The 15,612-nt window shown below is 38.7% G+C and overlaps 1 protein-coding gene across 5 annotated transcripts in view; it reads left to right on the forward strand.

The window, feature by feature from the left end:
• The window catches only part of LOC131242160 (uncharacterized AAA domain-containing protein C16E9.10c-like), a 53,757-nt gene that overhangs the window by 16,285 nt on the left and 21,860 nt on the right, over window positions 1-15,612 (forward strand). For 4 of the 5 annotated variants that reach the window (XM_058240619.1, XM_058240617.1, XM_058240618.1 and 1 more), the window contains exons 7-12: window positions 152-203; window positions 3,606-3,671; window positions 4,746-4,888; window positions 14,020-14,090; window positions 14,295-14,489; window positions 14,667-14,705. In XM_058240619.1, coding sequence (XP_058096602.1) covers window positions 152-203; window positions 3,606-3,671; window positions 4,746-4,888; window positions 14,020-14,090; window positions 14,295-14,489; window positions 14,667-14,705 — 566 coding nt within the window. The remainder of the gene's footprint in view (window positions 1-151; window positions 204-3,605; window positions 3,672-4,745; window positions 4,889-14,019; window positions 14,091-14,294; window positions 14,490-14,666; window positions 14,706-15,612) is intronic. The other variant, XM_058240616.1, reaches the window with a different exon arrangement.

The raw sequence follows: 15,612 nt of genomic DNA on the forward strand, positions 1-15,612 counted from the left end.
TTGCTTCTTGAATGCCAGTTACATTCGACTACGCCAGTTTTCTTACGTTTCTTACAGATGGAATTAAGAATTAAGAGCCTTATGTGAAGTATAGATTCTTTAAATAGCTAACTTTTTATTTATTTATGTATTTTCTTTCCTTCTTTTTCAGGGGATCGAGTGAAATATGTTGGGGCTTCTGTACGCGTTGAAGTTCACAACAGGTATTCACATTTCTCATCATCTTCTGTAAAATCCCTATGGATGTCAATCTTATGCTGTTGGTTGTGCTAAAACCTGAAACTTGCTTTTCCTAGATGCTGTTCTGTACTTCCATTTGAGTGGGCTTCAACTCCATCGCATCTATGGAAATTTCAGCGGGTTTGATTTAATTCAGGTCACTCGATTTGCATGCCATCTCTTGGTGGAGTAACAGTTCCATCTAAGAAAAACAAGTCGCAGGGTTTAGTACTGCAAATAGCTTTAGATTCACTTCATAGCTTGGAGTAACATTTCCATCTTCATTTCATTTTGTGATGTGCATTCATGTTTTGGCGTTGTCTTAATTGTATGTCCAAACCTGGGTTGAGATCTAGATGTAATCCTTGTGGCTCCAAAATAAGATATCCAGCCTAAGGCAGAAGGTCAATTCGCCCCCCGCACCCCACCCCACCCCACCCCCCCCGGAAAGACAACATATTTTTCTTTTAAAAGAAGGGAAACATGGAAAAACACAGTGGAATTATACAGGGGAGAGTGCATATCCCATAGCTAACGGTTAATTTCTTTCCACTACATGTTGTATTGAGTGCTCATTTCTAATATCATTAAGCAATTGTCACCAATTAATTCCCTTTTTTTTTTTTTTTTTTTTGGGTTTAGCTAACATTATGAAAAAAATTCCCTTATATATTTGAGTAGATCAGGTGTATATCCCTTAAGATAAGCTAGTGCCCTCTCGAGTTTGACCATTCATGTGGCTTATACGTTGTATATGGAAAGCTGTACGCCTTTATGCCCTCTTATTTTAAAATTTAAAGTTAGAAAATCTTCAATTTTACCCATTGTCGCTAAGTCATGGTCCCAAAATCAAAGTGTTTGAATGATCCCGACCGTTGATTCGTGGACTGTTGAAACAGGACCATTGGATACTTTTCATTCTTAATTGTCCAATAAATGTCCACCAATCTCATCTGGACGAGGAAATAAACCTAATTTTTGGGTATGAGCATTGTTCGAATTATCCCCGATATTATTGAAATATCCCCAATAATATTTGTACCTCTAGCTCGGCGATATCGATAACATAGGTAGCAATACCGATAACACTGGTAGTATAAAAAATTCCAGGTATCAACAGCTTTGTATCGCCAATATTTTCGACTGTGTAAATTCCAAGTATCGCTTGTATTGCCAATGTTTCAATATTGCCAATATTTTCGACTATATAAATTCTAGGTGTCGCTTATATTGTCAATGTATCAGCAATATTTTGATAATATCACCAATGTACCATTATCACCAAATTTTTGTTCATTAAAAAAAATCCATTTCAAATATTTTTTTATGGACACATGGTTGTATGCAACATTCAATTTGTCGACGATAATATCAATAATATTGCGCTATTATTGTTAGCGCAATATGCCCAATATCAAGACCACATTCTTTCATTTCCTTTCCAGTTGTCGAGGATTTCTCAGCGAAATATTGTGTGTTGTCGATATTCTATAATATTGATGGATGTTCGGATGGATATATAGGATGGATGGGATGGTTGGATGGATAGATGGGATGGATGTGATGGTTGGACTGATTTTTTACGACAACTCAACACATGCTTTTATGCCCCCATTAAATGGAAACTTATTATGTATGTATTCTTTTTGCAAATTTTTTATTCCTAAATATGCAAACGTGTATTTTGGCATCTCCTAAAGTTTCACCGAAAAATTTCATCGTTTTGCCCATGTTTCCCAATGTTTCTCCGCATTTTTGGTTATTGGTGATATTATCAACGATATCAATATTGTTTCCATATCCCCGGTCGACGAAACTTGTAATTATACTGATACTTTGAACACTGGGTATGAGACAATTTGGATAATTTAATTTTGTATTAACCCACGTTTGCAATTTTTTAAAATAATAATTCGGTTGTGTTTTCATACAAATCTTCTATGATTTATAAATTATATGAATTGATTTTGAATATAATTGCATCAGTTCAGTCAAACAATGCATAGATTAGGACGCTATACATAGGAAACCTATTATGTGAACTTGTTTTTTAATGATCTTTTGATTTCTAAGTATGTATTGATGGCTTTTTTAACATCCATTGAAGTTTTGTTGAAAAATTCGACCAATTTCCCAATGTCTCCCCATGTTTCCCAAAAACAGCGATGTATTACGCAATACATCTGATATTTCCCATGCGATAACTTATATGTTTCCGTATCCCAAGGGTGCGATAATCTGTCCATAACAATGTGGAAAACATTGCTCACTGATATTAGAGACATAATGGAAGGGGACTGATACTACAGGAAAAAGCATCAGTAGCAAAATAGCAAGATCTATAGTTGGCCTCATTAACCTCCTACAACCATTGGGGTTCTATCCTGTTGCGGCCTTGGACCTTAGTTTGTAGTTTTGGTAGACATGAAACAACCAAGAAGACCAGACTTAGGATGGTATCTCATTCTCTGTCTATACAAACTCATGAACAGAAGTTCACAGTTCTGAAACTGGCGGGCTTTCGAGAAGTTTGTCTTACTGATATAGTTCTGGGTATGCATGGGTTTTAGGATCATATAGATAAACTTTCTTATAAACTTCCCAACTTACCGAAAAGAAGAGAAAGATAAATTATATTGATACTTCGAAGTGTAAGCACCTAATTCCTCTTTACCCTTCTCCCATTGTTCTCTCACCTAGTTTCAGTTTGAAGTAATTATCCTTCCCACTTTAGCTTCTAATATAGTTCTGGTCCCATTCACTTCTAGATGTTATTTGATGTGGTTTATTTTGTATGGAGACCATTACATCTGAGCTTTAGTTCAGTGGCAACTTGAAAATGAATTGCAAGAATGGCTTTTCAAGCCAGCTTGTTTCTTCACATCAGGCTCAATACATGCCATTGCTTGGACCTCTTCAATTATGGACTTAGTTCAGTAACCATTTTCTGGAGCTTTCTTATAGTGCTAAAACAGCGGAAGTTCATTTAACTGCAATTTCCATCATGATGATAACCTTTCGAGCTTTTGAAGATACAATTCATGTTTTCTTTGGAAATATTTTATTAGGAGACGGCATAGAAACTAACAAAGATTTTTTTTTTTTTTGTTGGCTTTTGTATTTGTGGTTTTCGTAATTTAGTATATATGGTCAGGATTGGGATTGCAAGATATGCTTTTGGTATAGTTCGGGTTTTAGAAGCTTAGGCAAATTTTAGATGTTGACCTTCTAGGTGGTCAGCATTTCTCAATCCGCATGCTGTTACGGCCATCAGAGCCAATTCATTTGGCTTCTGTCTTTTGGAAATCCTTCTTAATCATTAAATCATCCCCCATGTGCTGCATGTTTATCCACTCCTAATCATTGGAAACTATATTGCATCACAGGATTATATTGGGAAAAATACCAACGTCAGATGGCCCAACCAGTGCTTATACATTTATCAGTGGCAGGTGGGTTGGTAAGTCGTCTCTGTGACAACTGTCAGGCAGAGAGCTGAATGGTCTTTTACTCCCGCTGCTTTCTTGAAACTGCATTGTGCTATGAATGCTTTATTTTAGTATAGATATTCTAAAATGATTTCCTTGTTTATTTATGAACCATTGGCGGTGACATCTATGAGGGAGGGTTAGGAGGGACTTGATATCCGGTCTTAAGAACCTTGAAGGAAACTAGCAGTGAAGGTTATTCATTTTGGCATCATAACTTCTTTGTTTATAACTGAGGATTGAAATTTGAATAGTAAAGAGTTGATACTTACCTATTTTGGTGGGAATACCCTTCAAAAAGGTCTCAGATGCTAGTAACTAGTAAGTGCTATAGATGCATTCTCGGGATTGTGGAACAGAGGAGTATCGAGACTGTCTCTGTAGCTGGAAATCTCTTCTCCTTTTCTAATTTCTTCTTTTCAGTAAGTTGCCAAGTATAAAAAGGAAAATGTGTGTATTCCAATGACTCCAACAGGCACATTCATTGGGATGAAAGATTTTTTTGCTATGATTTCTGGGTTCTACTTGAGTGGTTTTAGATTCTCCAAATTAATATCTATGGTCCTAAGTGAGAGAAATGAAGGCTAGGAAATCCAATCATTTATCTTTTTGTACATCTCTAATATCTCTATGGATCGCATGTGAAATGCTCTTTCGGGCATATGCCTTTTATACTGTATGCTTGAGTTTATTCTATCCTGATACATATACTGGAAACTATATTTTCTTCACATTCAGTTGGCAGTGCGTTTTGTGTTGAGTTAATATTATAGTGGTCTGGCTTGTTTCATCTTTCAGAAAAAAAAAGGTCTGACTTGAGCTTTTTTAAAACTATTATTATTATTTTTTTAAAGTCTTTGCTTCGTTTGGTCAGTTGACTTCCTTGATCTTGTATTCATGCTTGTCATATCTACTTTTTTTTTTTTGTTCGTGTGTAGATGATTGGTCTTTTGTCCTTTGCACATGTTTTATTTAGAGTGCGATCCTTGAACTACCATTTTCTTCTGGTTATTTATCCAATGTCTGGCAATTTTGCAGGCCCTTATCAGGTGGTCAGCGTGGGGAGGTATATGAGGTCAATGGGGATCAAGTAGCTGTCATTCTGGATAGTTGTACTAACAAAGCAAAGGATGAGAAAGTTACAGAACAAGCTGGAGAGCCATCTATTTACTGGATAGACAGTATGCTTCTATTCCACGTTGGTGAAGATTACTTTGTTAGATCAAAATCAGTTCAATATTGCTGCTGTTATTCTTCTTTGTTGCCATAAAAGCTTCTTGGGAGTAGATGTGAAAGCTAATATCTGAACATTGAGAAGCCTCTTGCACTATGGTTTTGTTTTAAATGCATTGACACCTCTCCCATCATTCCATTCCTGGCAAATACCGGATGCACTGGGGTTTTTTTTTTTTTTTTACTGCTAGAAAGCTGAAGGAAAAGCCGTCCGAGGTTGCCCCATAGATTATGCTACTTTTGACATTGTCTAATATATTTTCCTTATGTTATATGGTCCTATCAGCAACCTCATAGAAAAGCTCATTCGGGCGTTTGGTGCGGATTTATATCCTGGCTTCTTATTCAATATGAGCACATTTTCATCACCTGAAAGCATAAAACACTCATTGGGATGCCATTTATTTTGTTTGATCTTTTTTGCCAAAAATATTCATCCTCAATACTTTTATTAGTGGTTCACACTCTCCTAGTCAAAGAGGTTGTGGAACTTGGTTAATTTGCAATCAGCATTGATGAATTTGTTAATCTTATTATTGGGATTTCATTCTAAAGATATCGGGATCATGTGGGAGCACGTATTAAGGTGCAGAATAGGGAATGAGCATGCTGGCATTTGAGTACTGTTTGGTAAACATGTATTAGTAGGCTTTTTTTCCTTCTTCCAACTACTCAAGCACAGATCTCTGTGTGTGTGTCCGTGCGCTTCGCAGTAATGTGTGTCAACTGCCCCTCCAGGACACTGCATTATTTGGTTTCCATTGGGGAGTTTGTGACTGTCTGTAATAGTTGGGTTGGGGGGCTAGTACTGGGTTCGATCATCATGCCTGGGTGTGAGAGGAGGTGAATGTCTGGTGCCCCTTTCGGACACTACAATGCTTGGTTGCCATTGGGGAGTTTGTGAGTTTGTGTAATAGTTGGGCTGGGGGTTTAGTACTGGGTTGGATCATCATGCCTGGGTGAGAGAGGAGGTGGATGTCTGGTTGGCAACATATTTGTGGAAGTTTTGCTGATTAACCATTCAAAAGCCGACTCTAGATTATTTGGAGCCTAATGTGATGGCTGTGATAATGTATATATTACAATGTTGTCAAAAGGCATAAGTGATCTCGTGTGATCGCTTATACCTGATTGCTGAACTTTTTTTTTTTTTTATAATGGAAAGTATGTGATCGCCTACCATCCATATGGCATATGCGACCATCGCATATGCCATCAATTGGATTTGGTTGAGAATGGAAATATTAAGTGTTGTTAAAGCATCCTTAAAAAATTAAGTGATGTTAGACGATTATTTTTTTTTGAAGTGTGATTATTTATTTATTTATTTTTTAAATTACGGCAAAAGAAAATACTATTCAACAGGGCAAAGGGAAAGAAAAACAAGGGTCCGCCCAAAAGACCACCCAAACGCCGAAAAATTACAACTCAACCCATTCCGAAAGAAGCGAAGCCAACCCAATAATAACTGCACAACTGGACCTTGAACGGTTCTGGAATTGCCTCTGATTCCTTTCCCCCCAAATACACCACCAAATGGCTAGGATAGAAAGGTGCCATTTAGAGTGATGGGAGAACCTGCTGCCTCCCTCGTGCCAAGCCCCAAGGATGCTAGAAACTGACTTAGGCATCACCCAGTCCACTCCAAACAGCACTAGAGAGTGATCCCAAACCTCTTTAGCAAAAGGGCATAAGATGAACAGATGGTCCTCCAATTCGGCGTCACGATTACACATGCATCACATATTAGAAATCACCATATTCCTCTTCTGCAGGCTATCAATCGTCAAGACCCTCTTTCTTCCCACAACCCAAGCAGAAGCGACTACTTTTGGAGGAGCCCCGTAGGATAAAAAATGAAAGGCGAACCGCTCCGATTGAGCAAATACATGAGCAGAGAGTAGCTTATAGAAGGATTTAACTGTAAATCTGCCTGAGCTGTGAAGCTTCCACACCATAGCGTCAGAACCTCCTTGAGGATGGACCCCCCTAAGATGACTCAGAAGGTTGATAAAATCTGAAGTCTCGTCATCAGACATGCTTCTCCTATAAGGCGGAGACTAGATAAATGATGACCCAATCTTTGTGAAGAAATTAGCCACTACCAAGTTTGAGTGAGCCATTGACCTGCTAGAGCTAGAAAGTCAGACCGTAGCAGGGTCTCGCCGCACCATCAATCATCCCAGAAGCGAATCTTGGAGCCGTTACCCACCTAAAACGCAAACCCTTGCCAAAAGGAGTCCTGAATCGACATAATGGACTTCCATGCATGGGAAGCCTGATATAGAGAGGATTTGTTTGTTCCCCCCCCCCCCCCAAGAACCATACTCAAAGAAAACTACGTCTCACCACGTGACCTTCCTCAGTTCCAAATCTCCAAAGCCATTTGCCTAGAAGAGCCAAATTGATAATCTTAAGCAGACGTAGGCCAACTCCCCCTGGATAAACATGCTTACAGACATCTTCCTAATTAAGGAGATGAAACTTGAAACCTTCTTCAGATCCCTTCCACAAGAAATCTCTCCTCAAATTCTCTAATATAATTAGAACTGCTTCCAAGCATCTAAAAAGTGACATAAAATAGAGTGGCATGTTGGAGAAGGCCGGCTTGATCAAGGTGATGCGGTCTCCTAAAGAAAGATGGTGACCTCTCCACTTGCACAGAATACCCTCTATCCTCTTTACCACCTTGTCCTATAGAAGGGAAGCCGGTTTCCCCACGCATAGCGGAAGACCGAGATAGTAAGGAGGAAAGGAGCCGACTTTGCATCTAAAAACAATTGCCAACCGATCTAACTCTGCCTGAGAGAGGTGGATACCTAGAAGCTTAGTTTTCGCCACATTAATTTTCACCCCAGAGGCTGCTCGAAACAAATCATCACCTTCCTCAAATCTTCCACCATTGCGGCATCAGCCTCACAGAAGTTGACGGTGTCGTCTACAAATTGAAGATGAGAGACCGGGGACAACAAACTACCCACTGAAAAACCCTAGAAGAAGCCAACAGCTTGGGCTTTGGCCAACGTTTGACCGAAGGCCTCCGCTACTACGAGAAAAAGATAAGGAGACGAAGGGTCCCCTTGCCGAAGACCCCTCAAGGCTTTGAAGTTGCCTTTAGGGGAACCATTGACTAGGACCGAAAAAGAAGGGGATCCAACACAAGAACAAATCCAAGATCTCCATATCGCTCCGCAACCTAAGCGGTCCAACATATAATCCAAGAAGTTCCAATCTACATGGTCATAAGCCTTCTCCACGTCTAGCTTGTACACCACTCCTGCCTTTTTCTACTTGTTCCTAGTATGAATGCACTCGTGCGCAATTAAGGCCATGTCCATAAATCTGTCTCCCTTACATGGTCCCCTATTTGGTTGTTAGAGGATCATGCGTGATGTAAAAATGGGAATTACTTTGAGAAAGTATAAGAGATCTTACTTTGCAAGGAAACCAAGGAGTTCAATATGAATGCAACAACGTTTGTTCATGTGGATCTATAGGTCTAAGGATTTATGTTTATCTATTGAGAAAGAGCGCTTAAAGAATGCGCATGATATGCAAGATTATGATAGAGGGATGCGATCTCCTAAAGATGAGCTCTGATGATGCCCTTATGCAATGTTGTCATAATTGTTATCATATTGTAAATGGTAATCGGTTTGAATTGTTTTGTATCATGAATCGTAAGATTTTTTCAAAATATCATAAAAAAATACAATTTTATTTATTTATAAATAAATAAAAAATTTGACCAAACACATCGATGTTCAGTATCACTTTGTTTGCGAAGTGGTGGAAATGGTCAGATCTCATTGTAGAAAATTTACACTAATGACAATGTAGTAGATATGCTGACGAAGCATATTGCAAGGGAGAAGTTTGTTTGGTGCAGGACTTCTCTTGGGCTTGTTGTTAGCTAACGATTGGTGACGTTTGGACAACTGTTATAGAGAGTGTTTTTCACACTATTAGAAAAACTAGTCTTCAAATTGGAGAATGTTGTGGCGGTGGAGTGAGATGTGGAGACGTCTCCATGTTGGAAACGATCTCTCTCTCTCTCTCTCTCTCTCTCTCTCTCTCCACCGCCATAAAAAATCTACATCGGCTGGCACTATATCTTGAATATGCTTTCCCTTTGTGGTCGTGGAGAAATTGCTACCTTCTCATTCCTATGAGATAAATATTGACCTCAAGCTAATCCCATTCTCATAGATGCTTGTCAATGTGAAGTAAACACGTAGCAAATCATGTTACGACCAATCTTATTAACTCTCCCTTTGCATGCATTCTCATTAAGTTTAAAACCCAACAATGCTTGTAAATGTAGACCGTTATAGCCCTTGTCTTCACAACGGTCTCAGAATGAACTTGCAACTTTTCAATGTTAACGAGCATAAGGTCTATACAATGGACTGCATATGGAGACCAAAACAACTTTTTTTTTTTCCTTCTCCATTAACATTTGACCCGCTTTGACATAAGCGAATGCACCATCCTTGACGACTTGGATTACATTCTCTTTACCCGCCTCATCAATAATGGACGTAAACCTAACAAATTGTTTGCATTTTTTGAAATATCGGACGTATCAATGGATCTAAAAAAAACCCGTACAGGTTAAGACTATCAACCAAATAATTTGTAATAGACCGATTCACTCCATTGGCCCCCACCCATTTGACGTTATCGTGCATCCAGTCTTGGCCCATTCCTTTTTGTAAACTTGAGTGGACTTCTCTATCGACTTAACCTCCAACTTAAAACAATCATTCCTCATGATATGACGGAAGCTTCAACCCTGGCCCAAATGTAGCAATTGCTTCCATCATAGGTGCAAAGAAGGGGCTCTTCACAAGATTAAAAGGTAAAACATTTGCATACATGAAGCAAGAAAAAGAAAGGCATACACTATCTCTATCTTCTTTCTTCCAAATTTTGTTTAAAGTGGCTTGTTGCTTTTCTTTCGGCCCATTTTTTCCTCTACCCAATTCCTCCACACCATCGATTATTCAAACTCTTTCAACGTTGTATTCCCATTTTTCTTGTTGCTCCTTTTCACATACATTATAATTGTTGAAGTGATAAATTCCCTTGATATACATTGATACACCACACTCTGAGAGCTTAAACTTTTGGAGTGAATGGTTGTTTGACATGGTATCAGAGCAGAAAGTTCTATGTTCGAATCTCGAGAGCAACAAATATGCCTCGCTAATATTTTATTCTCCCACGGGGGGTCAGGAAAAATCGGGTCTGGCCCAGGGGACCAGGAAATCAAGCCCGACCTATTTATGGTGTGAGTGTCCCTCCACCTTCGTCAAAATGTTCCCGTCCGGAGTTCCCACCTCGCATGTGCGGGGGGGTGTTAGAGTAAAAAAGTCCCTTGATATACATTGATACACCACACTCTGACAGCTTAAGCTTTTGGAGTGAATGGTTGTTTGACAATAATCCAATTTCTTGAATCTATCCACGACATCATCGCCTGCTTGGGAACTACATTCTTCTTAATTCAAGCAAGGTGTTGTTTAATAAGCTTTCTAACAAAAATTACATTGTAAGTGAAGGTTGTTGTTCTCATCCACCTTCGAACGATAATCCCATGTAGGGTCATTATCCTTGGACTTCAATTTCTTTCCCATCTTCAAGACTTCAATAAGAATCAATTCTCAAGACTACCTATTAAGGAAAAACAACTATTTATGCTAATAAAAATAAAAATTATAAATCATTAAGAAAATGACAAAAATCTTGAAATAAATGAAAAAGGCACAAAACAATGCATGTTTTACCCCAAAAATGGAAGAAAGGAAAGAGAAAAGATTAAAGAAGTATTTTATATTTATTTTTAACTATTTTGATGTAGAAATCCAATGAAACAAGCACTGTTCGATTCCATTGACCGATGAAAATGATATGAGAACTTCTTTCTATAAGTTTTCTAGGTCCCACATTCTCCATAACACTCCACTTTCTCTCTCTCTCTCTCAAAAGAACCAAATGAAGTGATATTCTAATGTGGGTGGGCCTTAAAAGGGTTTTAAAAACAAAACCCTAAAAAAATTGCACAAAAAAAGAAGAAGAAGTATTTTATCTCTATTCGTACCTATTTTGATGTAGAAATCCAATGAAACAAGTGCCGTTCGATTCCGTTGACCGATGAAAATGATACGAGAACTTCTTTCTATAAGTTTTCTAGATCCCACAATCTCCAAAACACTCCACTCTCTCTCTCTCTCTCTCTCTCTCTCTCTCTCTCCCCAAAGAACCAAATGAAGTGATATTCTAATGTGGGTGGGCCTTAAAAGGGTTTTAAAAACAAAAGCCCTAAAAAAATTGCATAGAACAGAAATATATATATATATATATATATATATATATATTTTTTTTTTTTTTTGTAGGTAATTTCTGGTTATTTACACAATTCATTCCAATCGTACGATTTGTTCATGTTTGCGATTTTGGTATACGATACGAATTGAATCGGAGGAAACTACATGCTGCCAAACAAGTCTTGCATCTCGTCCCTCCCCCCGATGTGTTAGGATCATGTTCACTCACTAGTGAAACTAGGTGTAATCAGAAAAAGCCCTTGACTCCAGTTAATAGATCATTCACCCCAGTTTCATCAAGTGCTACAAACCAAGCAGACCCAATTGACTTTTCCCATGTCATTCTGGATTATGTTGCCCATTCTTGCTAGGCCCAGGTTACAAAGCCAACAACCATCAAAATAAAACATTGACGTTGTAGAATGATGCCACTGAATGGTTGGTGTATTCAATTTCTTCTATCATCAGTGACTTAAGCACCCCCTATTTAGGTTAATCCCATTAGATGGAGTTAAAATCCTTGCACACTAATGCCCAAGAAATGATCCCGGGGGTGATGACAGGGTCATTGAAGATTTTCTTTGGGCTTGACATGTAGGAGGGGTTGGAAAAGAGGACAGGAAGGTGTGGAGGCTAGTCCTAATGGCAGTTTTATGGTCCATTTGAAGGAGAGAAACAACCAATCCTTCTGGAAAAAGTAGTGAGTTGGTGATGGGGACATCACGCGCACACGCACGCCCCCTACCCTATGCATGTACGCAAGGAGGAGGAAGGCCCCACCATCGATTTGGATCAATGACGACATCCATGAAGGACCTCTTAGTTAGAGGGTTGTGCTATGGTTCATTGGAGTGGATCCGATCATCATGTGGATCCCACCATTGGATCTCATGATCGTGGCTCACTATCCTATATGATCTAGGACTTTGAGTTTTGGTTATTATCGTTATTAGGAACATTATAAACGGTTTTGATTGCATTGATTAGTTGTTATTTTTGTTACTTCGTCTTTTAAGTAATAATGTGCGCACATGGTACGGCTTTTGGGGTTTAGAATTTTCTTATAAATAAGCAACCCCATGTAGGTTTTTTCTCATTGAAGATTATGAATAAAATTCTGTTTTCCTGCTTCTCTAATTCTATGAGTTGAGGAAATCTAATTGGGTGCGAAATCCTCCCTTCTTCGAAGGGCTAACTACCGTGGTGCGAAGCCACACCCATCCCAAATTGCCCCCACCTCCTACCCTCCACATCCATCATCTCCCACAACCATCCAATCTTCAAATCCACCCCCTTTTGCAACCAATCCTTTTCTCTACAGCAGGTTTGTAGATCCAACCTCTCCAGGAGAGCTGAAACTTTGGCGGAGCATTGTGCACAACTGGACAACTGATCGGCGTGAAATTTGGTGTGTGAGTGGGCCATCCTTGGCCGACCACACCCTAGGTGGCCAATCTCGGTTTCGTAGGCCCCACACACGTGTGGCAGGAACCCATGCATGTGCTTCTGGGCCAGATCGCTATCCGCACGTGCGGACTGTTTTCAGGTTCTTCTCTCTCCTCTAATCCTTTCCTCTCTCGCCTTAAATCCCTAACCCTAATCCTAGATAATCCTAAATTCCAAGTTCTATTCTACTTTTGCAAACCCTAGGCTTTCCTGAAGTGGAATATGGTGAATCTCTTGGATTGGGGAATTATCCTTTGCAAGAGTGGATGAATCTACAATCCTTTGAGCATTGTTTGGTTTATAATTTTTAATTGATTCAACCCTAACGTGTGTAGGCTTGGATCCTCGTTGATTCCCCTTATTGAATGCTTGAACATATGTGGGACGTGGAATTTTGTGATTGTTTAAAATTAGTATGATCTAAAGCTTGAAATCTTACATGTCATGTTTAATATCGTGTCTTGCATCAGTTGGTGGCAAGGGTGGTGAGAAGGGTGAAATGGGATGTTCTAGACTGGGCATCCTGTTTAGAGGCTGTTGATGTATGTAAAGTTTCTTTTGCTTTATGAATGTAAAGTTTTTTTTTTTTTTTTTTTTAAAATAAAAGTTCGTCACCTTTCAAAACAAAAATGCCCAAGAAAAGATCTGTCCATCTATTCTCTCCAGTATTGTCTCTAAGACTTCTGCTTTGTTTTGAAAGTATCTATTATCGTGCTGCATCCAAATTGACCAGAAACTGCACCATGAATGGTTCCAGAGCAGATGGTCTCTACGAGGTGAAGGGTAATAGATACTGGATGCAAATTGACTGCATCTAGTTTTGCTGAATGCTAGGTTTTATAGGTTCTTTACAGAGGGATAAAAAAAGATCTGTTTGTCTGTAGGGATGCTGTTAAAGGGTTGGACTATTGCTATCAGCACCATTGGTTCAGCACATATTGGAACTTTCTATTGCCTCTTGCTGTTTCAAACTTTGAAAATAATTGTTTTCACCAATGCTGCACATTGAGAATGCTTTTGGACTGTTAATAGCATATGATGAGTGTTTTGCCATTAGTGTCTCTTGACTGTCAGAACGTTTTGAGCTCCTTCGAATGCTTTCTTATTTTGATAATCTCAACTTCATTTTGTTTTGAAAGGCAGGTCATCTCAGCTTCATTATATCTTCATAAATTTAAATGGACCATCTTATATCTTTATTATGCATGTTTAAGTTTCCAGCGTTAGGGTTGTCCTAAAAATTGTCATTGCATATTCTATGTACATAGTCATGAAAGAAACTTATTTACTGTCCTCTATTCCAGTTAAGGACATTGAGCATGACCTTGATACCCAGACTGAAGATTGGTTCATTGCAATGGAAGCATTATGTGAGGTGAAATCTTAAACTAAGCTTATTCATTTAACTAGTGGATGACTAGTAGACTTCTTTCTATGTCAGACTTAAGGATACAAAAATGTCTGCCCTTTGCAGATGTCTGGTAGATGGTCCATTTCACATTATTCTTTCTCATTTATAGATTTTTCTTGAGAAACGTGTACATTAACACCCGTGGAGTTTGATTTACTTCATGTGCAGGTTTTGCCATCCTTGCAGCCAGTTATTGTCTACTTTCCAGACTCTTCTCAGTGGTTGACAAGGGCCGTTCCCAAATCAAATCGTAAAGAGTTTGTCCATAAGGTGGAGGAAATGTTTGACCAGCTCTCAGGACCTGTTGTATTGATTTGTGGACAGAACAAAGTTGAAACTGGGTCAAAGGAGAAAGAGAGACTTGTAGGCTTCATTTCTGTCTACTGAGAATGTTTATATTATTAAGTTGTTTCCTCCGTTCAGAACATCAGTCACATAACTCGCATATGATTTTTTTGTCTTAGATATGTATATGCTCTCATGCTTATACCTTGAATTTCTCCAGTGCTAATGCTTTTTCCCCTTTTCTGGTGCATGCAGACAATGGTACTCCCTCATTTTGGCCGTCTTGGTAAACTGGTAATGTATCTTACTATTGCAAAATCATGCATTAATTATGGTCTTTTTTACTATTTGGAACATCTTTATTATTTCGACTCTTGCTTTCAAAGCAAGAGTAGGAGTTGGAAATCACCTGTTTTTGAGAAGTTAGAAGTTCAAAGTGTCTAGGAACCATCTGTTTATACATTTATTTATTTTTTATGTGTGTGTGTGGTTTATTATACACTTCAACTTATGAAGTTTATCCCCAACCTAAGCTACTTATAATGATTGTCATCTCTATGACCACATTATGGGAGTGATGCAATTCATTCGTTTGTTTATGGATCTCAAAGCCATCATCTCTGCCACAGTTTCACAATCCCAAAGGGGCAGCCTGTACAGTTGGGGGAGCTGCAGGCATCATCTCTGCCAAGTCTATTGTCCCTGCGAAACCTCCACAAAATAAGTTGGAATCATTTTCTGCCTAAACAAATTTTGGTTGAGATGGAGGTTACGAAGGAGCAAGAGAGTGAAGGTCTTAATTTCTTTGTAATATTGTGATGCATATAGTCGAGGTGTATTATTATTAAAGGGTTGGAATGTTTTGTGCAAATTTGGGGCATCTTGGCCTTTCAGATATCATAGTTGTCAATATGGATTTCTCATCTTGCCTGTGTAATCAGCTCTCTTTCATTGCTATTGTGTTAATGCAGTACAGATTACCAAGTAACCATCTTTCTGTTAGCAAAATCTGTGTTGGCCAATCGGCAGGTTGACTTAGGATCACCTGATCTGACTCAGTTTTTTTGTGGGTGAACGAGTCGAAATTGATGCATATTCGGTTCGGCTGAAAACAATACATGAAGTGGGCTAGTTTTTCTGAGTGCTCCTATGACTCGGTAGTTAGACAAATCATGAAAGACAACTGAGTCATGTCTTTTCA

Source organism: Magnolia sinica, chromosome 4 (genome assembly GCF_029962835.1).
Source record: "Magnolia sinica isolate HGM2019 chromosome 4, MsV1, whole genome shotgun sequence".
NCBI classification, from domain to species: Eukaryota; Viridiplantae; Streptophyta; class Magnoliopsida; order Magnoliales; family Magnoliaceae; genus Magnolia; species Magnolia sinica.